The sequence below is a fragment of the Diabrotica virgifera genome, chromosome 2 (genome assembly GCF_917563875.1).
Source record: "Diabrotica virgifera virgifera chromosome 2, PGI_DIABVI_V3a".
Taxonomy (NCBI): Eukaryota; Metazoa; Arthropoda; class Insecta; order Coleoptera; family Chrysomelidae; genus Diabrotica; species Diabrotica virgifera.
This window is the reverse complement of record NC_065444.1, coordinates 222,210,345-222,237,841: the sequence shown is the minus strand read 5'-3', so window position 1 is coordinate 222,237,841 and position 27,497 is coordinate 222,210,345. Positions and strand designations below refer to the sequence as shown.

Here is a 27,497-nt window from a genome sequence, read left to right as displayed (position 1 = left end):
ATATACGGAAATGTTCGTAAAATGGTTGAAAGAAAAACTGCTTCCAAGTTTACATGAATCATATGTTATTGTCCAAGTAAAACATATTGTGGAATAGCTTTAAGCCGGTGAAATATGATATTCTTCAAATAAAGATATTTAGGTCAAACGTTTAAGAAGCGGCCCTTTGAACCCATCTGTGTTTTTAAGCCCAGACCTCCCATCTATCCACAAGTTTCGTGCAAATCGATAGTAGTTTTAGTTCGGTAGCTAGCAGTGTATTAGTACTGGAGTGTACGTGTGTTAAGTGATTCGAGTGTTTTGTTTGCTGTAATTATTTTGAATATTGGTTTAGTATTTCGTTTGGAGAGTGTAGTGTTGATTATTGTAATTTAATTAATGTGAATAGTGATGTCGCGCCCGTAGGATAATGTAAATATCGCGTACGATAACGCTGATATTGTAGAAATTGCCAGTGCTAGTGTGAATGTAATTACTAAAAAAAAGTGCCCGTAAAGAAGATTCGAATGCATTTAAATGCTGAAACACAGCAAGTATGTTTGAATGTATACAAAAATCTACGTACGAAATTCGGCTTCGATGAAACACTATTGGCACAAGCCACCTCTGGTTTAACAGAAATTCCACTTTCTACTGTATATAAAATAGTTAAAAATGAACCGTATCGTCGCAAGAAACGATGTGACTACAAATTTTCAAAACCTTTAAATCCGTTACTTGTAAAACTATTGAAAACCACAATATACGACTGCTACAAAAGCAATGAAATACCTACAATAGAAATAATAAGAAATAAATTGGAAACAACCGGTCGAAATATGAACTGCTGTGAGAAAACTCTTCAAAACTGTGTGCATACATTTCGGAGGATGTGAGGGATGGGTTCCGAATGCTTTAAAATTATGTGGGAAGAAAATGGAAGATTGTAACGTTGACTACCACAAGAATATGGAAGCTGACATTTTTGAAGATTGGTTTGAAAACTCGCTGATACCAAACTTGGAGACAAACAGCGTAATAGTGCTTGACAACGCTTCCCATCATTCCCGACAGCTCACCAAAATACCAAATACATCTTCAAAGAATAAGCTGACCTGCAAAATTTTTTAATGGAAAATGATTTGTATTTCGAAGATTTTTACACAAAAAAACAACTTATTGAAGTTCTACACACGAAGCAATTTAGAAAATTATACGCTCTAGTATTGCCGAAAAGCATGGACACACTATATTGAGACTTCCCTCCTATTTTTGTGTTTTCAATCCTATTGAGTTAATTTGGGGACAATTCAAACCAAGTATAAGGCGTTCAAATACATTTCCTAAATTTGACAAAAAGGTAATTGAGATAATTAAAAAAGAAGTAGCCAATATTACCAAAGTAGACTGGCAGAAAAGAATCGCCAAAGTGATCAAAGTGGAAGAATATTATAAGAAGATTGGGCACTTCCACATTAATTGGGGAAATAAATTTATTATTGAATTGGGTGATGATAGTGACGAAGAAAATACGGAAGAAGGAGAAAATGAGTTAAGTGTATCAGCAGGGGCGGTTTCTCCATTGGTTCACTTGTGCAGTGAACACCCAATCAAATTTCATTAAAATACATATTTTTAAAAATCTCATAAATACCAATAAAATATTTTTTCTTAAATCTCATAAATATCATAGTATCATTAAAATATAACTGTATTTATTAATCACATAATTTGTTTGCACAACACCGCTACGCTAGATGAAAGGAAAGTCCTCAGAATGATATTTGGTCCTCAAAGAGATAAATTGACAGGAGAGTGGAGAAGGCGCCGCAATGCTGAATTGGTGACTCTATATGGTACTGAAAACATCGTCAGACATATAAAAGCTAATCGGATAAGATGGGCAGGTCATGTAGTAAGATCAGAGGAAGACAGAGTGCTAAAGACAGTGTTCTTCGAGAGACCAGACGGTAGAAGATCAGTGGGCCGTCCCAGAAAAAGATGGAAGGATGATGTTGAAACCGATCTATCTAGGATTGGGGTACAACAATGGCAAATCGAAGCGCAAGATCGCAGACGATGGAGGGCCATAGTGGATGCGGCGAAGACTCACCCCGAGTTGTAAAGCCAGTCAAGAAGAAGAAGAAGAAGCTACGCTAGATGCACGTGGTAAGTGCAGAATTCAAATTGAACCCAGCCACTATACAGTAACCCTATAGAAGATCGAGAGCTCTTAAATCCGTGAACCAGGGATTATCCTATCTTAAAACATTGACCATTTGTGCACTGCACACAGAGACCGGGGCGAAGCGTTTCGATTCACAGTTTGGCATTTTCTGTTGTGGGATTTTATTAAATACAATATTGGTAGGTAGTTTTTTTAGGATGGTGGAGCCTTATTCAGTAAAGTTTATAAAAGAAAATGCAACATAGTTGCATTGGTACAAGAATGTGCAATAAGAAACAAAAAGTTTAAACATTGTTTTAAAGTTGAACAATATAGAAAAAATAGTGATTATGTGGGTGTGATAAACTACATTCTTTATTTTGTTTTCCATGTTTAGTATTTTCAAAGAATAAAACTATAATTTCAATCTCGGTCTTTGGATGCCGTTAAAATAAACGGATTTTTAAACAGTTTTGACAAAGCCATTTCATTATTCGTAACTTCTGCCTCCACCTTCACCACCGAAGAAGCGCCATCATTCAGTAGGTATCATATTCTGCACAAAACAAAAAAAAGTGTGTGACATCCTGACTAATGGGGTCAAAGATAGGTTTCATTTTACAGAACATCTTTTGGCGAGGCCCCAAAAATTTTTCGCCTGCGGCGCGTATTCACCGTTCGTATAATTACATTCTTTAATTGAATACCCTTCTTAAATTACCACGAGCCGCCACTGTGTATCAGTATTTTAATTGTTGTGTTGTGCAATTCATTTTCCAAGCATAAGTGTAGTAATGAAAAGACTCTGTTAAAAAAATATTTTTAGATTTTGTATTTTTAATAAATAAAAAAAAAACGGGGAAATGCTTGCATTTTGTGCTGAATTTTAAAAGTTTTGAACTGTATACCTAAAGTAATTTTAGATCTAACTGTGTTTTTATAAAGTTCTTTTAGTATCAATAATTCTAACAATAACAAGATTAATTATAAAAGCTATTCTACATCAGTTATTAACGCAAGCATGCGGTAAGAGGGAGGGTCCCTGTGAGGTTAAATGTAATTAAAAAATTGATAAAATTAATTTTAACACATACGATGTTATGTTCTGCTTTAACGGTATTTACCTAAGTATAAATAAATATTCTTAACTACATATTTAATTACCAGAAAAAACCAGCTGCCGGCCTATAATAGCTTAAAGAAGAACTACCCAAAGCTACAAATCTTACATATTACACTATATAGATTGCTTGAACAATACCTCAATATTGAAAAAAGATTAAATACATATTTCAATAAAATAATTTTATAAAATACGTCCACGGAATAAAAGCCATTTCCATAATATTACCACTGACAGTACGTATCAATGATACTACAAGTCGACGTACGTTTCACTTTATGTTTTGATTTAATTTGTTTGAAAATGAATCATGAATCATGAGGCATGGGCAAAGATAAAATGGAACAACTATATCACAATATTACACCTTCGTTTTTGACAGTATAGTGTCACTGTCGTACTGCCGACGCACTGTTGAAAGTTCGCAGAACTTTCGAAAAAAAAAATATCGATGACGCGCTGATGTAGCCTCTAGCTGATGGAAGTCAAAGCTTCCATCCCTAACCCAAAATAGTAGCAAATTCGTGAAATATACTATACATTCATATTGTTTTTACTTACGTTTTACAAAATGCAATTAAAATTTTCATATTTAATACATAATTTTTAACCATAATATTATTTGCAGGTTTCTATTGATGGACTCGTTCCTGTAGGCAGACTAAAGAATATATCACAAGCATCTCTATCATTCCTACAGCTATATCGTGATGTAAAAGTAGAAAATCCAATTAGTATATGTCCAATGGAAATGAAAGCGTTTGTTGTGTGAAATGAATGATTGTGTGTTTGATTAGTCAATTTTTTTATTGCTGCAATATAGTATCGAGATTAATAGAAAACTGAAATTTTCTACGCATCGTAAAGCATATACGAGTATATATTTTTTGATTATGGTTGTTTGTGTTTTTTCAGAAATTTTATTTTTACATATACCTGAATTAGCGATACTAATTTTAACAGTTAAATGTAGTGATATTGTTTTTATACAGAAAAGGACATTTTAATAGCAACCTCTATTAATAGATGCCGCTACCGAGCGTCCGATAAGCAGAATTATTTCCATAATTCTGCTTAAATAATCAGCTTGATTTTGTTTCGATTCAGAGGTGTTCATGTAGTCCCACTGAAGACGTCTGGAGAGACAGAAACGTATGTATGTGCATATTGTGCATGTAGTCTGGGCAGATTATCGGAGAATAGACCATTTTTGGGAAAAGTTATTTACCAGCAATGTTATTGCTCGAATCGAATCTTATGATTGTATATATTAATAATATAGATATGCAAAGTCCGCAGATAGTGTGCTACTTGTTTTATAAACAAAATTGCGCCCGAAAATCGTGTTTATTTCAATTTTTGCTCTATAACTCCAAAGTTTTTAACTTTAAACCAAAAACACCCAAACAAAAATTCATCGTAATTAAATTTTGCAGAGTCGTGTTTTTCCCGATTTACTTCGACGAAAGTTTTCCCCGGAAAATGCGGGTTTTTCCAACAAAATCTTTAATTTTCAACTAAAATTTTAGATAAGTAATTGTCTATCAATAATTAAATTAAATAAAAGCTCTTTTCGTATAGATTATAATTCCAGAAGCCGACGGAAATTGCTGAACAGTTTAGCAACAATTGAATTGTTAATTAAAAATTTGCGGTCGCATAATAACCACAATAATTACGATACACAAGAGTAACTATGGTTTTTGTATAAAAAGACACTGTACCTATCTAATGTACTTTGCAGTATTGAAATTGGACTATTTAAGCGGCCTCAGGAATATTTTAAAATTATAAACAATTTTTTGGCTTATAAACAAATAAAATATCTCGGGAAATATTAAACTAAATTAAATTGTGAAAACGGTATTTGAAAAAAGCGGCAGGACGCTTCTTTAAAAGAAAAAACGTTTAATTGCGATGAGTGGTTCCTGAGATACAACCGGTAAAAGTTGACCGGCATTTAAGGCAAAAATATCAACAATAGGATCATAATTTTCGAACCATCACCTTTTTATGTTTGTCCTCTTTCTCCACACCAATTTTCATATCTTTAAAATACTCATACATTTTCTCGGCTTCCCATGGAACAATTTTCTTCATTCTCTTTTTGTTCCCAAGTAACTCGAGTAGGGCCACCTAACTAACGCATTATTAAATGTCAAACTTGCTTTTGTTTTGTTATAATAAATTAATTTATTTATTATAACAAAAAATTTTAATTTTTTTAAGATTGTTTAAATAATTATACAGCTTTCAAATGAGAAAAAATATGTAGTTTTCTTTTCTTATAAATAAATTAATCTATTATAACAAAACAAAAGCCAGTTTGGCATTTAATAATGCGTTAGTTAGATGGCTCTACTCGAGTTACTTGGGAACAAAAAGAGAATGAAGAAAATTGCTCCATGGGAAGCCGAGAAAATGCATTTTTTGGGAAGCCGATTTTGAACTTTGAGGTTACATTTTCTCCAACCTCATTTTTGATTGGAATTTTGCTATTTTTGGCAATTTTCACTCGTAATATCGATAGTTTTTACTATAATAATATATGTTATGAGTATTTTAAAGATATGATAATTGGTGTGGAGAAAGGGGACAAAAATTTAAAAGGTGATGGTTTAAAAATTATGATCCTATTGTTTACATCTTTGCCGTAAATGCCGGTCAAATTTGACCGTTTGTATCTCAGGAACCACTCATCACAATTAAACGTTTTTTCTTTTAAAATAAGCGTCCTGCCGTTTTTTTCCAATATCGTTTTCATGATTTAACTTAATTTAATATTTTCCGAGATATTCTATTTGTTTATAAGCCAAAAAATTGTTTATAATTTTAAAATATTCCTGAGGCCGCTTAAATAGTCCAATTTCTGTAAAGTAAATTAGATAGGTACAGTGTTTTTTTATACAAAAATCATAGTTATTCTTATGTATCATAATTATTGTGGTTATTATAGCGACCGGACCGTAAATTTCTAATTAACAATTCAATTGTTGCTAAACTGTTCATTCAATTTCCATCGGCTTCTGAAATTATAATCTATACGAAAAAGAGTTTTTATATTACCAAGTTATTTAATTATTGATAAACAATTACTTATCTAAAATTTTAGTTGAAAAAACACGACTCTGCAGAATTTAATTACGGTGAATTTTTGTTTGGGTGTTATTGGTGTAAAGTTAAAATCTTTGGAGTTATAGAGCAAAAATTGAAAAAAACACGATTTCGGGCGCCATTTTGTTTATAAAAAAAGTAGCACACTATCTGCGGACTTTGCATATCTATATTATTAATATATACAATCATAAGATTCGATTCCAGCAATAAAATTGCTGGTAAATAACTTTTCCATGTATTTTGCTAATTAGCCCAGAGTAATGGTGCATCATCTCTAAACCGAAATGAAACTGTTTTTAATTATTTCCATTTTACTCATATTTTGTGTACACAGAATCAACTTTCGTTGGAATTTTTCCTGGACGAATAGACGGAATGTGACTGCATATTGTAGAGTCCCTTTCATCTTCTTTATTCGTCGTCTCCTTGCCTTATAAATGGTAAAAGGCAGAGATTAAGGATGTTACCAGAAAGTGGTTCTACGAGAAGTTTCAGATTTATTGTTTAAATCTGGAACTTCTCATTTCTCTGTTATAGTCAATTTGAATTAGTTTTCAATTCGTACTTACATCCAGTGGTGAAAGCTGTACCATTGTTTTTTAAACGCTGGTTATACATAGAAGGTAGATAGACGTTACAACGCAGCAATTCTTGAATATTGTAGAATACCTACCACAGTTAATAGAGGGCTGGTAGGACATATTTTTTGAAAGTACCTATGTGCAAATTTTTATTTTTAAAAAACATATTTGAAATAAGTTAAGATTTGGATAGATTAATATTTAAAAATAAAAAAGTGAATCTGGTCTACAAGAGCCTGGTGTTCTATTGCTCTTTGTCAGTGACGTATCGTGGCGCGCTGGCTAGTTTAAGTAAGCTCTCTATCTTTTTCTCTCTCTCTCCTCTTAGATTTAAAAGTATAACATTCAATCCGATGGTAAATCGAATATGTCCAGTCGTTCGAATTCCGTGGCTGTATAACTTTCACATTACAATAAGAAGTTTGACGATATATCGTCGTATCAAAGCAACAGTAGGATAATATGTCAAATATTTTAGTTTCGAGAAAAACGCAATTGAAAATTTCACGAAACTTCAGTACTTAATAACTTTTTTATATTTGAATGGATTTGCATGGAATTTTGTTTGAGTACCTAACTTTACGGACATCACATAACAAGCTATGTAAACTCATAAAAAAGTGAAAAATAATTGGAAAAAAATTACTTTTCCTACTGTTGTCCTAAAAGATAATCTGTTTTTTAACGATATCCGTAAATTTTTGTTATATAAACTTATATTCCACTGAAGTTTTGTTTAAAATTTTACACATTTCAAGACAAAAAACAAAATAATTTTGTTGTGTCAAACATTTTATTACATAAAATATAACATGAACATACTTGCTTTCCAAAAATGTAAAAATTTGACATTCAGAATCAGTTTTGGTAATAACGGATGCTGAAAGTTGTGAAAGCAAAAGCTTATTGCATTTTCTTAAATCAGTGCGAAATTTCTAAAGGGGAATTTATCATTTAATGACACTATCTCTAAATAATCAATATATTAACTTACCTTTTTCCTGTGCTTGATAAATTCCAGATAGCAAATCAGAATCAGTATTATTTTTCTTCACTAAATACACTAAATACTGACTTCTTCTAGATACCTCAGAGTTTTTACAATTTAAATTGGTTGATTTATTCATTTTTAGTCTTAACATACACCTTTTAAAATTAATTAATGTAAAAGTATAACTATTGTTTAAGACTAGGTACTGAAGATAATATTGTGACCGCAAGCCGGATAATATAAACAAAGACATATTCGCAATTCAGCAATAACTACATGGCAACAGTAGGATATGTGCGTAAGATAACTTAGTGTTGCATTAATATTTGTGACCAAAATGGGTAAACGACAAAATATAACAGCGTGATATGTATGTTGTTTTAGTGTGGCATTGTAGAATTTGGGTTAAAGGGAATTAAGCTACACAAGGATATGTAATATTATAAAAAAGATCTTTCACTTTTTATTTATCTTAGTGTTACACTCAACACTCAACAGAAGGGTTTATTTCGAATCATTTGACATGGATATCACAAAAGTCATTTTTGAAGTTATACTTCTTTACGATTGAGGGTGAAATTTTATAATTGCCTGGCGCATGCGCAGACAGACAGTATGTAGTTCGTTGCTAATCTTTCAAATTATGTTTTTTTTTTTTTTTTTTTTTTGTAAGCATTTATTAGCAATCATAATTACATATTATATAAGCTAATTTGATAACAAGTACAATAACACATATCAATGTATTATTGTACACTAAAATGGCGTTATGAGGTACATCACCCAGCGGTTTCACCTCAGTTTCAGCGAAGATCTATGGGCCATAATCTTCGCAATCTTCTGTTGTTTAGTGGCTGCAGTAATGGTAATATTAATTGGTTGGGGTGGTCTTCCAATTTCTCGTGATGTCTGTTGGCTCTTTCTTGAATTACTGTGCTGACTAACGGGATGTTTAGGTCTGTATGAAGGGTTTGGTTGGAAATGTACCACGGGGCATTTGCGATGGTGCGTAGAATTTTTGATTGAGTTCTTTGGATAATTTTTGTGTTTGATTTGCTGGCACAACTCCATAGTTCTATACCGTACGTCCATATAGGTTTGATGACTGTTTTATAAATCAGCAGTTTGTTCTCAATTGAGAGTCGAGATTTTCTACCTATAAGCCAATTTATTTCTTTCACTCTCAACTCAATTTGTTTCTTCTTCTTTAAAATGTGTTGTTTCCAGTTTAATTTAGAATCAAGATGAAGCCCCAGGTATTTGACGATGTTCTGTTGTGGTATGTTGACTTGATTAAGGCTAATATTTGGGCATTGGTCTTTCCTTAGTGTGAAAGTTATATGTGTTGACTTAGTTTCGTTAGCTTTTATCTTCCATTTCTTTAACCACTGTCCAATTTGGTCTAGGTGTTCTTGAAGTTTTAATACTGCAGCTCTTGGATCCTCTTCAGTTGCAAATATTGCTGTGTCATCAGCGAAAGTTCCAATGGTGGTTTGTGGAGAGGTTGGTAAATCGGATGTGTACAGTACATAAAGAAGTGGACCCAATATACTACCTTGTGGGACTCCTGATTGAATTTTGTTACGGTTTGATAGTTCATCCTCCACTTTAGTTTCAAATTCTCTGTGATTTAGATATGATTTTAATAAGTCAAAGTATTTGTTGGGTAGGGATTTTTTGATTTTATAAAGTAATCCTGGGTGCCATACCTTATCAAATGCTTGGCTAATGTCCAGAAAGGCTGCTGTGCAATACTGTTTATTGTCCAAAGCTCTATTAATTACATTTGATATGCGATGGCATTGTTGCACTGTAGAATGACCTTGCCGGAATCCAAATTGGTGTTCTGGGATCCAGTTTTGGAATTCTAGGTCGCTCATAATTCTTTTAAGTAACAGCTTTTCAAGAAGTTTTGACATTATTGGCAGTAGACTTATTGGGCGGTATGATGAAACATCCGTTAAAGCTTTACCAGGTTTCGGTATCATAATTACTTGGGCAATTTTTAGTGATATAGGCCAATAATTAAGTCTTAAGATTGCATTTAATATGTACAATAACTTCATGATACCTTTTTTAGGAAGTTGTTTTAGCATTGTTGCTGTTATGAGATCAGTGCCTGGTGCCTTCTTTTCATTCAAATGATTAATTTCATCTTTGATCTCCTTCGGTGTAATTAAAGTTAGTCGCTCTCGTTGATTAATTGGTAAGGCTAGTTCCTGCTCTACTTCTTGTACTTGGTCATTGTCGTGTGGCTTGAAGACTTCAGTTAGATGTTCAGCAAATAAATCAGCTTTTTCTTTGTTGCTTTTTGCCCATGGTCCTGGTGGTAATGAGTTTTTCCGAATTGGAGGTGAAGTATTTATTGGTTTATTTTTGTTTTTGATTGGTTTCCAGATAGAGTTATCTTGACGCGAAAGGTTTGATACATAGTTTTCAAATGAGTTGTTTCTCATCTGTTCTAGAGCTGTTTTTAAGTTTCTTGTTTTGTTATTATAAACTGTCCTGTCGTCTGGTCTGTGAGTTCTTTGCCAAATTGATCTGGCTTTTCGTTTTTCTGCTACTAGTCTTTTTATTTCAAGAGGAATGTTGGTTGAAAAATTTTTTTGTCCAGGTTGAGGGGTAGACTGTTTGGCAGCATTTTGAAGTAAGTTGATTAGATTATTAGTTTCTGTTTCTATTTGTTCGGGAGTTTGCAATCTCACTAGTAGATTTACTTCCTGTTCTATGATTAGCCGGTATGTGTCCCAGTTTGTTTTGAAGTTATGCAGTCGAGGTGTTGGTTTTTTGATTATCACCGTTGTGCTAATTGTGGCAATTATGGGACTATGATCTGATGATAAATCAAAACTTGGTACTACATCTGTATATGATTGAGATATTCCGTTTGTAATAAAGAAATCCAATAGGTCTGGTGTTTTATTTGGATCGGTTGGCCAATATGTCGGTGATCCCGTCGATAGGAATGAGTAGCTTTTATCCTGGATAACTTTTGCTAGCTCTCTGCCTTTGGTGGTTGTTAGGCGTGAACCCCATAGCGTATGTTTACAGTTGTAATCTCCACCTGCTATAAATTTTGGCACTAGAGTTTCGAAAAAGGGTAGAAGATCTTCTTTTGTAAGTCTATGCCTGGGCGGACAATAAATTGCTGTGACAGTTATATCATATGGAAGAGTTTGTATTTTTATCGATGTTGCTTGAATGTGATTTGTTTCGTATTTTAGCATTTCATAATGTTTTATAGTTTCTCTTATCAATATGGCTGAACCTCCGTGGGCTGTACCATCTGGGTGATTTGTGTAATATAATTTATACTTAGGTATCTTGAAGTAGGTTCTGTCTGTAAAATGGGTTTCACTTACTAGTAGTATGTCAATGAAATTTTGTTCCAGAAATAGTTTTATATCTTCTTTATGATTAGGAAGACCATTGGCATTCCATTGGGCAATTCTTATGAACTTTGACATTGTTAGTTTACTTTATTTACTAGCATGGAAATCATGTTGAGCACCATACTGTTTTGTTGCATTAGCTGGTTAAATAAATTTTTAAACTCTTCTAGAAATTTGGTAAGTATACTCGCTGTATCTTCGTTATTGTTCTGATTATTTGCTGCAGCTTGAGCGTAACTTTCATACTGATTCTGAATCCTGGGTTGTGTATATATTCTGGGTTGTGTATGTATTTGATTTATTGCTGGATTTAATACGTTTCCTCTGTTATGATACCTGTTATTAATATTATAAATTTTTTGGTAATGTTTACATCCTTTATAATTTGCGGGGTGATCCCCACCACATAATGCACATTTTGCTGGAGTTTCTCTAGTCTTCTTACAAGTTGTGGTATTGTGGGCTCCTCCGCATTTGACGCATACAAATGGTTTATTGCAATATGACTTGGAGTGACCGTACGATTGGCATCTCATGCATTGTATTATGCGATTTTTGGTTGTTCGGGGAGGTTCAATTTCAATAACTCTATTCTGTAGCCCCCTTAAGTTATAAATATCTTTGTTATTTGCTGCCGGTTCGAGATCCACGAAGAACAAATTAAGTGGCTCTTTAGTAATTCTGTGTTGTGCATTTATTATATTTCGAACTTTATGACCCAGTTTTAGGAGTTCGTTTTTTATATCCTCGGTGTTTGTAGAGTGGTGAAGGTATTATTACAACTCTATAGGCTCGATCCTGTTTTAACTGATATGTATGGTGATAAATGTTATGTTCATTAAAATATCTAACCATTTTTCTATATGTATCTGGCGTGCCACAACTTAATTTTACGACATTGTTAGTTAAACTTTTTGTATGATATTCTTCCCTTTCTGCTACATCCTTAATTTTTTGTACCATTTTTTGATAGTCTTGTACACCGTGTATGAAAATTGGTGGAGGGTTTGCTGTGTTGTTCTCCTTGGGAGGGATTACTTCATTTTCTAGCGCTTCAAATCTATTTTCTGTTACAATAATATTTGTACTGTTTGCATTGTCTGTTGTTTTTCTGATTTTTCTTCTTTTTGAGCTTCTAATTTCTTGCCAATCGTTGCTGCTAGCTGGTTCGTTGTTTTCTTCCTCTTCTTCACTGGTGGATGGCAATCGTTGTAATTGATAATTTGAAGCAGAACTATGATATGTGATCGGCACTAATGGAATTTGTGTCTGTGGTAGTGGAGGGTACAAGTTAGGTGGCATTGGTTTAGTTGGTGCTGGTTGCGACATCGATATTAGATATGGCGTGGTTTGTACATTCATGGCTAGTTGCCCTTGTGTGTTGACTTGTTGATACATTTGTGGGTTGGTTATTGAATTATTACTAAACTCTGTATTTATCCCGGATGGAAACATATTTTGAAAAATATATTTATCATCATTTGCGTACCTGTGTATTAGTTTTCCTGGACTGGGCTTGTCACAGTCCCGAACAGGGTGTTTTTTTGCTGTACTAAATTACTTCGATATGTCGATACAAGAATGGACTGAACAAATTTTATCTACGTTAAATAATCTGTGGTTAAATCACAAAATTCGAAGAGAAACTTTGAATTATGTATTTAAACTTTGACAGTTATTTTGACAATTCAAATTATGTATCAGCGCAAATAAGCCATTAAAATAATATATTAGTGTTTTTTGGTAAATGTATTATTTATTATAATTTTTGTGTCTTTGGATATGTCTTCCTTGGGCGTACAATAATAAAATATCTATTTTTATATTTCACTTGTCACCGTGATGTGTAATTATGTATATCCGAAACGTCAATAAGAGGTGCCTTGATAGCCTGGTTGGTAGAGCATTGGACCAGAGATCGAGAGATCGCGGGTTCAAATCCCGGACGATTCATATTTTTTTTTTTTAATTTTTGGCATTGTTAAGTTTTGGTTAATTTTTGGTAAGTATTGTTAATTTTTTGTATTGTAACTGTGAAGTAAATTTATTTCGTTGAAATTATATAATGAAGTATAACTTCTTGGTGCGTACAAAGTACACACACATTCTTTTTTTTTTTACATATCCTACTGTTGCTTTGAGGCGACGATATGTTACATAAAAAGAAAAAAGGTGATTTATGTTTAAAGTGCATGTATGTAAAAATAAAATCGTATTTTCTTTTTTACTGAACGTTCCAAACTTTTGTGAATATGAACCGTCGGTCGTATGATCATGCGATGACCATACTTTGTACTTATTAACTATGTTTATTATTTAAGAAATTTATTACTAGAAACTCAATAATAAATTTGTTAATGTATGATTTGTTTTTTTGGGTTAACATATTTTTCACGTTTTTTTATTCCTCATCTTTTTAAATATCAATTTGCAGATTGCACTTGTTTATAATTACATTTCATTTAGGGTTTTATCTAAATTTATTTCGAGTTATTCTATATAGATTCTTATATATCTTTTGGGAATCTTTGATAAAATATTTAGAAAACAAAGGAATATATTACTTCTCACCACTGGATAATAAATTATAAAAAATTTTATTAATAGTTATTTAAAAATGCATTTATATAATAACATCAATGTAATTTAGGTTTGAAAACCACTTAACAATAACAACTTAATAGAGATTATAATCTCTTGTGTGTTATGACAGAAGCTGACAATAATTTATATATACAGTGATGAGCGCGCTAATAACCGGCAAAATAACGCAAAAGATGGAAAACATAATACATTACGAAACAAAAAGAGATAAAACTAGTGGAGGTGTAAATTATCGTTATAAACGTATAAATTCGCATTACATTACAGTTTCCCACCTTTAGACGTATCAGAGGAGTATAACAACTGTCACTATGACAGTAGCATTTTATAAAATATTCCTGTCACAGACGTATAAAGGTGGGAAATTATGTAGTGTAATGTTAATTATTTATACGTTTATAACGATTATTTCATTCATAGGAGATTCTGACCAATAGAAAGCTACAGAAATGCGAATTAAGGCGATAATTTTTGATAATATCCCGTCGTCAAGTATATTACGTCAGATGCCCTTCGTTGCTACGAAAAAATACATTCAGTGACATTAATGATAATTAATGTTTTAAAAGTTATAAAAGTGATGACTTTCAACCGTAAAATATTTTATATCAACTGTGTGTTTAACAGTACTAATTTGTACTTACATAAATAAATTACAATAAAATTTTGGTTTTGAACAGTTTTATTCATGAAATAATCGCAACAAATTGCACTCGATCTGTAAAATTAATATAGAATTTTAGAGCTCTTGTGCAAATACTACTGATAATTTCCACCTCCACTAGTTTCATCTCTTTTTGTTTCGCAATGTATTATGTTTTCCATCTTGTGCGTTATTTTGCCGGTTATTAGCGCGCTCATCACTGTATACCTACATACAGTGCCGGTTTAACCTAACTTCGGGCCCTGGGCACTAGAGATTTAGGGGCCCCCTTCATTGCTATTCGTTGTAAATTTTTTTAACAAAAAAAAACACATGCATTAACCTGCATTAACTATAAACGTTTATTGTAAAACCCATACATTTTTACAAATTTTAAAAGAGATTTTTAAAACAAACGAGAAAAATAGCAAACGTAAAAAATATTCCAAAAAATACATTTAACAATATAAAAAAACAGAAAGCTCTACAGAACAACACATGACAAACAAAAAAGCGTATTCTAAAAAATATATGACAAAAATTAGCTCACTTTTTTTCTTGACTAGCCATTAGCAAACTGCCATATTAATACTATCAAAATTCAGTTGCTCCACTTCTTCATTTTTTACAATACGATAGTGATAATGCGTCTAGGTTTTCTTGATCCTTTGACCTTCAATATATGTATCTTAATTCTTTTTAAAGCCAAAAAAGATCGCTCGTCTGACGCATTAGAAATTGGTATCGTCAAATAAACTTGCAGTAAAGTTAAAAATTGGCAAAAGTTGCCTTTACATCCTGGATGACACGAAATTTTCAAATGTTTATTGAAATTTTAGCATAACGTTATATTATAATGAATAATTTCACTATGCAAGTTCTCTTTGGTTTCATCAACATCTTTTTTATATTCCTCGCATAAAATATTAATTCACTTTTTGACTTTTTCTTTATTTATCGTAAAAAACATCTAACAGCTGATGTAACATCTTTGTAGCATTATATTCTCTTTAAACGATCTTGAGAAACATTGGCATATAACAATAAATAGGTACTCCAATTTTGAATATCTCTTGTCCTTTTAAAATTGTTTCACTTTCAACTGCTTCATCGAGAAATGTTTTTTTTTCTTTGTTTTTTTGAAGGCCAATTCTATACAGTATGTTTGAGATTATTGCCTTCACAAAAAATATTTTTGTCTTCTGGTTCAATTTCGCTTAATTTATTTCTTACGTCTCCAACAAAGCTCAAATGTCATTAATTCTACTCCAATTGACACGTCCAAGTCCACAGTTTCTAACGTTTTGCTTGTTGCATTCACTCGTTTTAAAATCCTTGCCCAAATCGGTGTCAATAGAGTATCCAAATTAACCTGTCTCAAAGGTATCCATTTTATTATGCAGTGCCTTGGCTTCACTTCTAACTGCTGATTTTTTGTCTCTATTATTGCTTAACTGGAAAAATGTTTGATGGATCCGTAGTTTTTAAGTAAAAGATTTACAGCGTCAAAAGTTTCTACATTTTTTGTTTTCATCGCTTCCAGGAATTCATTGCAAGTTTGGTCAGACAGATAGCTAACTGAACCTTTTTCTTTATTCGCATTCCGCTGTAAATTCTGAGCTAAGAAGTTGTCAAAACAAGATATACAAGACAACTTAAGTAATTTCCCTTATGACGACTCGTTAAATCCTCACGGGATCAACTAAAATCTAGTCCTTGAGAAGCAAGTAATTTAATGGTGACAACAACTCTTCTTAGGTCTTAGAACCTTTACTCAATAGTCAGCTTCGCGTTCTACTTGCTCTTTCAAGCCAGCGTCTATAACTCCAATTTAACTGATGATCCATCTAACTCCAACTGATGATCTTGTTATTAATGTAACCATAGAGTTCAGATGAAATTTACTTTCTTCGAGATTTGAGTAAACTATTCAAATATTTCTAGAGGGCAAAATATATCCAAAATCAGTTAAACTATTTTTTTTCAATTGAAAAAATTTGCGCGGGTAACAATAAACAGCTTTAACACTTCTCTTCGCCTACATTGGGTTTTACTCTATAAGAGTTGCTTTCATTTAATCTTGTATAATAAGCTTTGTCTCCAGCTTCATACATTATTTTACAATTTTCTAAGGAATCGCTCTTTGGTTTAAAAGTTGTCACAGTTCTTATTTATCAGTTTTAAAATCAGACCATATCGAAATCGCAGGTATTTCGTAGTCTTTTTCTCCATTTAAAAAAAATATGGTCCTCGATTATTTCTTCTTCTTCTACGGCACTACAGCCCAAATTGAGCCTTGACCTCCTTTATTTTTTGCCTCCACCCTTGCCTGTCTGTGGCTGCTCTTCTCCATACACGGACTCCTAAAAGGGCTTGTGCGTCGCTGTTTACTGTGTCTTCCCAGCGCTTTCGTGGCTTCCCAACCGGTCTCTTTCCTTGCATTCTAGCATTCAGTGCTCGTTTTGGTAGCCTATCCTCTCCCATTCTTATCACATGTCCGGCCCATTGCAATCTTTGTAATCTAATGAAGTCTGACAGGGGCGTTTCCTTATAAAGTTGATAAAGCTCGTTGTTGTATCGACTTCTGAAGATTCCGTTTTCCCTCACAGGTCCTAGTATTCTCCTTTTAAGTACTTTCCTTTCGATTGTGTCGAGTTTGTTTTTGGATGTTTCTTTCAGCACCCAGACTTCACTGCCATAGCATGTTATTGGTCGAATTAAGGTTTTATAGATTCTCATCTTTGTATTTCGGTGGACACTTTTTGACCGAAATATATGGGAGAGGGCAAAATAAGCTCTGTTTGCCTGCGTTATTCTCTTCCTTATTTCTCCATCTTCTGATCCGTCGGCATATATTTCTACTCCCAGGTATGTAAACTTTTCAACCGTTTCAATGTCATCTTCATGTATAATGTTTTCTGGGACTATATTTCTTCTCGTCTGAGTCATTATTTTTGTTTTTTCTGTGTTAATTTCCAGACCTAGCATTTTTGTTTGTGTTTTTAACTCTGCATATATTTCCTGTGCTCCTGTTGATGTTCTACTCATAATATTAATATCATCAGCATAAGCGGCCAGTTGAACCATTCGGTTGGTCAGTAGATTTCCTCGTCCAGTTTGCATTTGCCTAACCGCATACTCCAGTGCCAGGTTAAACAATGTTGGGGCCAGCCCATCTCCCTGTTTTAGTCCCTGCGAAATGTTAAAAAATTTCCAGACCGGTGGTTTTGTATTCGTACACATGCCTGAGTTTCAACTATTGTGGCTTTAATGAGTCTTATTAACTTGTGTGGTATTGCCAATTCAGCCAATATATAGTATAGTTTGTTCCTTTTGACTGAGTCGTATGCCTGTTTGAAGTCTACAAACACGTTGTGAACATCAATATCGTGTTCCCATGCTTTGCTCAAGATCTGTTTTACTGTGAATATTTGATCCAGTGTCGATCTTCCCCGTCGGAAGCCCGTCTGATACTCTCCAATAATATTTTCTGCTAGTGGTTGGAGCCGCTGGTTTATAATATACGTGAGGACTTTATATGCTGTACATAGTAGAGAGATTCCACGGTAGTTTTTGCACTGGAGTTTGTCTCCTTTTTTATAGATCGGGCATACTATACTTTTCTTCCAGTCGTCGGGTATTTTCTCTTCTTGCCATACGTCTCTGATGAGCGCGTGGATGTGACTTGCTAGGTGGTCGCCACCTACCTTATATAGTTCTGCTGGTATTTCTCGATTATTTAGCGGACTTTAATTTGTTATTAATAAAAGGAAGCGTCCCTACGGGCCCTTCCGGGACCCGGGCCCCTGGGCGCCCGCCCCAAGCGCCCAATGGATAAAACGGCACTGCTACATATGTATTATTTACAATAATTGTTGATGTAAATCTTTTGCCACTTTTATAAATTATTTATTGAGCACATAGGATTAAGGAGAAAGGTAATTATCTACTACGTAATATAAATTATTGCAATTTAAGACTTAGGACAAGAAAATATCAAAAACGTCATCTGAAAGTGGAAAAGGATCTTGTAAATCCTTTTCCAAAGGCTAGGCACCTTGGATAAACTACATGGCATCTATGGTAATTTTAGCTTCCATTAGTGGGGAATACATTATTTTGTCTTCCAAACTTAATGATACCCGTATAACTTTCCCAAAATTTTCCGTTGTAACATTGTATATTCGGTTTCTTTTAAGTAAATTTCTTTTTCTTCTGCTTCCCATTTTTCTCGTAGGATGATTAAGTTCTTATCTTATCACTGTTTCATTTCTTGGCCTTCTTTGCGTTTTTTCTCTTCTGTTAAAAAGAACACTCGTCTCTACTTCATCTTGTATAAGCCCTTTACACTTCTGACAATACATTGGTTAAGTGGAGAAACTATCACAGTTGTGTTAGGAATAAACGCCACGCCACAGGCATTGCCTATTACATATTAATAAAGCCTCCTAGCCTTGCTTATCTTCTGCCAGAAATCAGAAAAATAATGTTTCTAATTTTTCTAGGATTTCGATGTTTTAATAAATAATAGATATAGATAATAGGTCTTCCATAATTTACAGCCAGGAGATTAAGCATTTCAGATTGTAGATGCTGTTGAACATGTTCTTCTAAGACAGGCCTATCTCGTCACAGTTATTAATTTGCCTAGGTTTGTATTCATCATTATCAGTCATTCCTACTTCAGAAACAAGGCTGCAGGCTATTCCTGCAATCGTATCGTCTTTTAGGTTGTAGATGTTCCAAAACCTACGTCTGCTCTTCCTTTATCTGACTGACTAGTGTTCTATAGGCTTTAAGGAAATGATCTTTATTAAAAATAGTCCATGTTTAGGATTTTGTAATCCTCTTCAGGGTATGTGGTTGATGTGTGTTTTGTTACTTACAAAAGCCCGTTCTAGAGTTGTTACATATAGAAGCCCGTTGTGGCAGCATATGTGGAGGTGTGCTTGAAAGGATTTTTGATCCCTCGCTCGGCGCTCACCCTCTTCGATTCAACCGGTTTGTATGTAGGGGAGCGCATGCCGTATCCGTTTGAGAAGCTACATGGAGCATCATCGTATGGATACGTAACTTTACAGTTCTGTCACTGAGATAAACAGTTGTAAAGGTGCCTAATGTCAATCAGCTTTCTGTTTTCCGTCATGCCAGACTTGATCGAAAGCCTTTTGGACATCAAGGAACGTGACTATGGTGATGTTATTGTCATTTTTGCATTTGTAGATCATTTATGGATTGTGTGACTTGTGTTGTAAGATCTATTTTTTACATAAAGTAGTGTCTTCTCTTCTGTATCATATTTTTCTTGAAAATATTCGTATAAACTTAACTTTTATTGCTGTTAATACATTGCTATTAATACATTTTCCGCGATAAATATTCACTTCTTATTTATGTCCCCATGCCTTAATGTTTCTATGTATTCATTGTATATTTATCACGTACTGTGGCAGTAACCTTTACAGTTTCTCGCTAAATGGAAAAACTTGGACTTGAATATATTATGCATTCTTGTTGTAAAACTATGAAATAATGCGAAAAATTAGGTTTTATATGATTTTTTAGCTCCGTCGTGAAATATTACTAATAAAAGACACTGGGATATATCATTATTATTAAAGATATGATGTTTTATCTTTTGTTATGTCGAACCTTTTCTTCCAACCATCTACTAGAGTTTCGAGCTGCTCGAAAGTTATTTGAAAACAGATTATTGTCTAATAAAAGTTTATCATAATCTCAAGTGTACTATTCAGGCACATTGAAAACCAATAATTCTAAAAATAATGATATGTCTGTTTCTTTCATAACACCTCAGAAGTAAATGTATTTGGCTACTTTTTTGTAATATACATTTTTATTAAAATTATTAATTAGGTTATTAGTTTTGTCGACCATGACCAATATTTAAATTATATTGAACAGTATTATTTTAGACAGTTCCCGGAACGTGTATATACATTTATACAGTAGGTACATATATCGTTCAGCTGGACATAGGGAACATTCATTGTGTATATTTAGATACATAAATACATACATTGTATTATATTGAGATAATTGTGGCAACTGAGCTCTCGATAATAATATGGTTGTTAGCATCAAATACATTAGACGATCGTCTAATGTATTTGTTAGCATTAAGGGGCATTAACCTCAAAATTGACAAATCATTTCGACTGACACAAATAAACGTCAAAATATGACAATGTACATAGTAGCTAAATATTTTTGGCCTAAGGGAATGGGAAAACTGTTTAGTTTTGAAATTAGTTTTTAAACAAAAAATATTTTAAAAATTGAAGTAAAATTATTAAGTCATTAATCATAAAGAACTGTGTTTTTGATTTAAATATGGACAGCCTTAGTTCAAAACTCACTCATTCTATTCGTTCTACAGCTCTATTGCACCAAAAACTCGTACTCGAACAGAAGCTTCAACTAACACAGGTTAGCGTAGTTGCCACAATTATCTCAATGTATATTCCCTATGTCCAGCTGAACGATTTACGTACTGTATAATAAAGCGTTAAGATTTTTTTTTGGAGATTTCGGTAAGACAAACGCCAACCATGGTCAAATTGCGTCGCACAGGACCAAGTTTATCTGACTAATAAATAACACTAACACTTAGCATTAATTTAACACATCGTAGATGCCACACTGACTGAAGGCTGACTTTCGATCGATTTACGGTTGAGTTGTGGCTACTCATAGAAAATACTGGTCTTTGTGAAGATCCAGATCAACGAGCTTGCATCAAGTCTCGGGTCTTTATTAATGAAGCTTATTTGGCTAAAAAGAATCTTATTCTTTAGGTACTTTGTCCGTATTTAGACTTCGGCCGTCATCATATCTACAATTTCGTGAAATAGGTCTGGATCCCGCGTATGAAAAAAAAGTTGAATAATAGCAAACTGAAAATTTGTTAAGGCTATGGGTACATAATTCGCAAATATTTTACGTGTATCCCTACTTTTTCTGTCTTTACACGGCAAATTACGTGTAGTAAAATTCACACTGGTGTGGATATGTAAACATTACTAGAATGTCATTCTACTTGAAAATGTCATAATTAATTTAAAGAGATGGCTTTTGAATGTTCTTGGATAACTGTTATTTTTATAATTGCAAATTATTAATTCAGTTAATAAATGTGATAATTTTTTCACTAACTATGTTTTCAGTGATTATAATAATTTATTTGTACAACAAAAACTAATAATCAATCGAGAAAAGAGGAAAAGTGTTAAAGTGATTTTTTAATAATATGTTGTTATTTTGGAACGCTTACAATTTTGAACATCTCTAACAACAAAATACTTGGATCACAGGATATATCTGATGTATTCTCTGCTTGGATCTTTCACAAATAATACACAATAAATAACTTTTTATTAAGTTCACGTCTTAAATCAATTATTTATCAAATACACTATATATCAATAATATTTAATCAATTTCTCAAAATATTCCCGATGCAATGTCAAATATTTAAAATTGTCACTGATTGTCAGTGTCTGACTGACAATATATGCTGACAATATTATATTCGGTTGAGTGCGTTGTAAGACAAAGACAGATTTGTAAAATATTACCACGGCATTGTGTTCATTTTTTTCAAATCCTGAAAAAACCGATAAATATTTTTGAAAAATTTAAACGCAGAATGAAAGACTAAATTATTACCGAGGGCCGAAAGTCCCTTAGAATAAATAAAAAGTTTATTTTGAATGAGATATTTGAATTTAAAAATCACACTAAATTTTCTCTTAGTTTTTTCACCCCTGTAACTTATTAAAATAAACATTGTAGAAGTTCTCAGGGACTTTCGGCCCTCGCTAATAACGTAATCTTTCATTCTGCGTTTAAATTTTTCCAAAATACTTATTAGTTTTCTCAGGATTTGAAAAAAATGAATCCCCATTTGAATAGCATTGCAGCCGAAAATACGTTCCGATCCTCTTAAGTGTCTTGTCGGACAAACTTTGATATATGGGAACACTGGAACAGGGGCAGTTTTAATTGTGGAACAGGTTAAAAATTTGGAACGGTCATACCACGACATGTATTTTGTCCGACAGAAGAGACAAACTCTCCGAACAGAGATTAAACTCTCATGCAAAAATCAGACTGCTATTTACCACCAAATGAGCGTTTTAATGAGTGGAACATGTAGAATATGTCAAATGACAGGAATTATGACCGGTGATAAATAGCAGTCTGATTTTTGCATGAGAGTTTAATCTCTGTTCGGAGAGTTTAACAAAACGTTTAACGTCGGACAAAATACATGTGCCGTTTTCGTGGTCTGACCGTTCCAAATTTTTAACCTGTTCCACAATTAAAACTGCCCATGTTCCAGTGTTCCCATATATCAAAGTTTATCCGACTAGATACCCTTAAGCTATTAACAAATTTTCAGCTTGCTATTAATCAACTTTTTTTTCATACGCGGAATCCAGACCTAAAACCTTTCTCTATCGGTTGCTGAACGAAATAATTATTTTACTGTGGAACTAAACCATTGTCTAATATTACGCAATCATCGAAGTTTCTTTCGACCAATCCATCTCTTTTCTTCCACTTTTTCTTGTATTATTAGGCAGTCGATGGTATTTATGTCCTCTAATTATATGGCTAAAGTATTCTGTTCTTCGTCGATGGTATTTATGTCCTCTAATTATATGGCTAAAGTTCTTCCTTTTATTATGTTTATGAGCAGACGTTCTTAATTCATTATTTTTGGTCATCCGAGTTGAAGGGACCAATCGTAGATTCAATAATTACCAATTAATTTTGAAACCTATGCAAGAATGGTGAAGAAAACCCGCCTCTAAAATGTTTGCACACGGAGTATGCGCTGTAGCATGCGTATCGCACTCACATAAGAATAGTACCGTAACCAAAAATTCATGTTTTGACTATTGGCGTCATATTTCAATATTTTTTGTTGTCTGTGCATGTAAAATATTGTAGTAATTCAATTTGTAAATTACATTCAATGATAATTGACTTATTGTATAATTCAAACTTATAAAATAGTGTCGCATGTTAGATGCGTTTGAAGTTAGAATATTATTCTTCTGGGGATGCGATATATCTACGTGTTTTAAATGAGATTTTGCCTCTCGTTGTTGCTAGCTTATTCGATGTGATCTTATGAGCACGCCAAGAACTTGCTCCCTTAAAAAATTAACTATATAACATTAGGTACTGTTAGCTAAATCAACGATTTCATTTGGTCTCGCATTTATTTTGTAACAACTGATTGTCAGGAGTGACAAAATAGGTGTATGTTTCAAATTGAAATTGTTCTGTACTTAAAGTGTCAGCCGCATACACAGAGCTGCATAAAACTACACTGCCAACTTAGAGTGAAAATCCTATGGCTTCTAGAACTAAGTAATGTTGGTGCAAAACCTCGTGAGCCTTGAAAATACGTATGTATAACCGAAATAAAATGAAGCCTAAAAACATACGACTATTTTATTTGCTGCGAATTGCGCGACAGGGTCCCATCTGCACCCTGATATTTTCAGTAATGTCAGATTCAATCGTTTCGTTCGTATATTGACGTCACCAAATGAATGAATTAGGTTCACGAGATTTTGAGACAGCAATACTAACACTGCGATGTTCTTTAAATATGCAAAATGTAATTTAATTTTTTTATATATATATATACAGAGTGGGCCAAATAAAAGGAGCCACCCCGATATTTGTCAGTATTTATTGGATTTTAAGAAAATAAAAAAACAGGTCAATTTTTGATCTAAGGGGGACACATTTTTACGGTACAAACATCTGTCATTTGTCAACTCCCTCCCTTCCACTTCCCCCACCCCTTATTTTTAAATAGGGAATAGGGGGCGTGTGCTAGCTCATTTGAAAGGTTATTCAATTCTCTATTCAGTAATATCAACATTGACATAAAAATTTATACAGGGTGTCCAAGAAAAATTATTTTAAATTAAATTAATTGACACAAAAAGAAGAATGTATGTAATTTATTTAACTCAGAATACATTCTACTGCTGATAAAAAACAGAAAACAATGTTTATTTGATAAATAAACACTGTTTGTTGCTTAAATTCAATATTCAACCTACCAAGTGGCAGATGGGTGGAAGCTTGAACATTAAAATTAAGCAAAAAGCAGTGTCTATTTATCAAAAAACATTTTTTTCTGCTTTCTGTGAGCAGTGGAATGTGTTCTGAGTTAAATAAATTACATACATTCTTCTTTTTGTGTCAATTAATTTAATTCAAAATAATTTTTCTTGGACACCCTGTATACATTTTTAAGTCGATGTTGATATGACTGAATAGAGAATTGAATAACCTTTCAAATGAGCTAGCACACGACCCCTATTCCCTATTTAAAAATAAGGGGTGGGGGAAGTGGAAGGGAGGGAGTTGACAAATGACAGATGTTTGTATCGTAAAAATGTGTCCCCCCTAGATCAAAAATTGACCTGTTTTTTATTTTCTTAAAATCTAATAAATATTGCCAAATATCGGGGTGGCTCCTTTTATTTGGCCCACTCTGTATATATATTTAAATTATGAAAGACCGCGAACTGTTTTCAATAATACACTTTGATCTTTAACTTAACCACATTAATGCATTATCCCTGTTATTAGTACTATTATGAATGTAATGCAATATTATACTACAGATGTCTTTTTTTATTCACTGTACATGTTTGCGTATTATTTCTGAATAACATTCTTGCTGTTATAACTTGTGATGTAAAATAGAATATGGAATTTTTAAATTTGTGTTTTATTTCTACTTTGAACAGATAAAAATATAACAGCTATATTTGACATCATTTGTAACTTTTTAATAAAGTTCTTCTTTGTCAAATTTGTTTGCGTTCAATTTCATCCATGAAATATCAACCTTCGTGGAAAAGAAGACCGCAAAATTGATAAAGTTAGACACTTCAAGAATTATTCTTTATAGTACTGATTGCCAGTAGAGCTCAGCGGCTAGTTTGGCATCCAAAATGGATGCGTTTAGATCATTTTCATGATTAGGCGATCTATTTATGTATCATCATACCCTACTTCAAAACTTGTACGCCAATAAACAATCTAAAACAGACTGTTTCAGGTATATATGAATGATGCACGGAGTAACGTTAGAAAACTGAATAACGGCTTACCTCAAGGCTCAATTCTAGCTGATATGTGGATATTGTTATTAAAAATATGAAAAACTTGCTGTCCCTAGCTGATCGCAGACGTCGTCGCACCTTTCAAAAAGTTATTATGACCTGTCTTTGATTTATTGGTGTAAACATTTATAGCGGTACGCTTTAATTACTATTTTTGCTAATTTTTGATAACTTTTCTCAAAACGAAACGGCATTGGTCATTTAAAATCCACATGTGATATATAAACCATATGCCGTTGATTTCGAGAAACGAAAGGTTATCCCTTAAGAGGATCGGTACGTTTTTTCGGCTGCAATGCTATTCAAATGGGGATTCATTTTTTTCGAATCCTGAGAAAACTAATAAGTATTTTTAAAAAAATTAAACGCAGAATGAAAGATAACGTTATTAGCGAGGGCCGAAAGTCCCTGAGAACTTCTATAATGTTTATTTTAATAAGTTACAGGAGTGAAAAACTAAGAGAAAATTTAATGTTATTTTTAATTTCAAATATCTCATTCAAAATAAACTTTTTATTTATTTTAAGGGACTTTCGGCCCTCGGTAATAATTTAGTCTTTCATTCTGCGTTTACATTTTTCAAAAATATTTATTGGTTTTTTCAGGATTCGAAAAAAATGAACACAATGTATGTGGTAAAATTGTCCAAATCTATCTTTGTCATACAACGTACTTAGTCGAATAGAATATTGCCAGTCAGACACTGACAATCAGTGACAATTTTAAATAATTATTTGACATGAATCGGGAATATTTTTAGTTGTTGATTAAATTGATAAATATTGTGTATTTGATAAATATTTATTGTGTATTTGATAAATAATTGATTTAAGAGGTGAACTTTATAAAAAGTTATTTATTGTGTATTATTTATGGAAGATGGAAGCAGAGAATACATTAAGATATATTCTGTGATCCAAGTATTTTGTTGTTAAAGATGTTCAAAATTGCAAGCGTTCCCGTATTATTAAAAAATCACTTTTCCTCTTTTCTCGATTGAGTATTAGTTTTTGTTGTAGGTAATATAAATTATTACAATCACTGAATAGGGCTTTTCATTCACAGTCATTTGTTTCGAGCTTCTGTCATATGTCGTATAATCCGTGTATATTAATGTTATACACAGATTATACAACATGTGACAGAAGCTCGAAACAAATGACAATCGATGAAAAGCCCTATACATAGTTAGTGAAAAAAATATCACATTTATTAACTGAATTAATAATTTGCAATAATACAAAAAATAACAGTTATCCAAAAACATTCAAAAGCCATCTCTTTAAGCTAGTTATGACATTGTCAAGTAGAATGACATTCTAGTAATGTTTACATATCCATACCAGTGTGAATTTTACTACACGTAATTTGCCATGTAAAGACAGAAAAGGGAGGGATAGCCGTAAAATATTTGCGAATTATGTACCCATAGCCTTAAACAGATTGTGTAAGATTAATGTTTCTTTCAAGCAAACACTAATAGGTTACGATGCCCCAGATCGCAACACTCTTTATGTCAACTTCTTAAAATACAAAAAAGTTTCTCATCTCTTAAAAGGCAGAGGCAGTAATTTATGGGCCATCTGGCCATTATCTCAAAACCGCAAAACCAGTTGACATAAAAGTGGTGGTCCGGAGGCGTCACTACACAGCATGCAAACAATGCAGACAAACCCTCGGCTCCCTGACAATCAACCCTCGTTCGAGATATAAG

General features: G+C 33.0%; 1 protein-coding gene across 2 annotated transcripts in view; it reads left to right on the top strand.

Moving 5' to 3' along the window:
• The window catches only part of LOC126880396 (alpha-mannosidase 2), a 128,942-nt gene extending 102,887 nt beyond the window's left edge, over positions 1-26,055 (top strand). Inside the window, exon 16 of one of the 2 annotated variants that reach the window (XM_050644234.1) lies at positions 25,720-26,055. In XM_050644234.1, the coding sequence (XP_050500191.1) occupies positions 25,720-25,821 (102 nt within the window). In that variant the 3' untranslated portion in view covers positions 25,822-26,055. Of the gene's footprint in view, positions 1-3,897; positions 4,166-25,719 lie in introns of those variants that run through there. The other variant, XM_050644233.1, reaches the window with a different exon arrangement.
• The last annotated feature ends 1,442 nt before the right edge of the window (positions 26,056-27,497 follow it).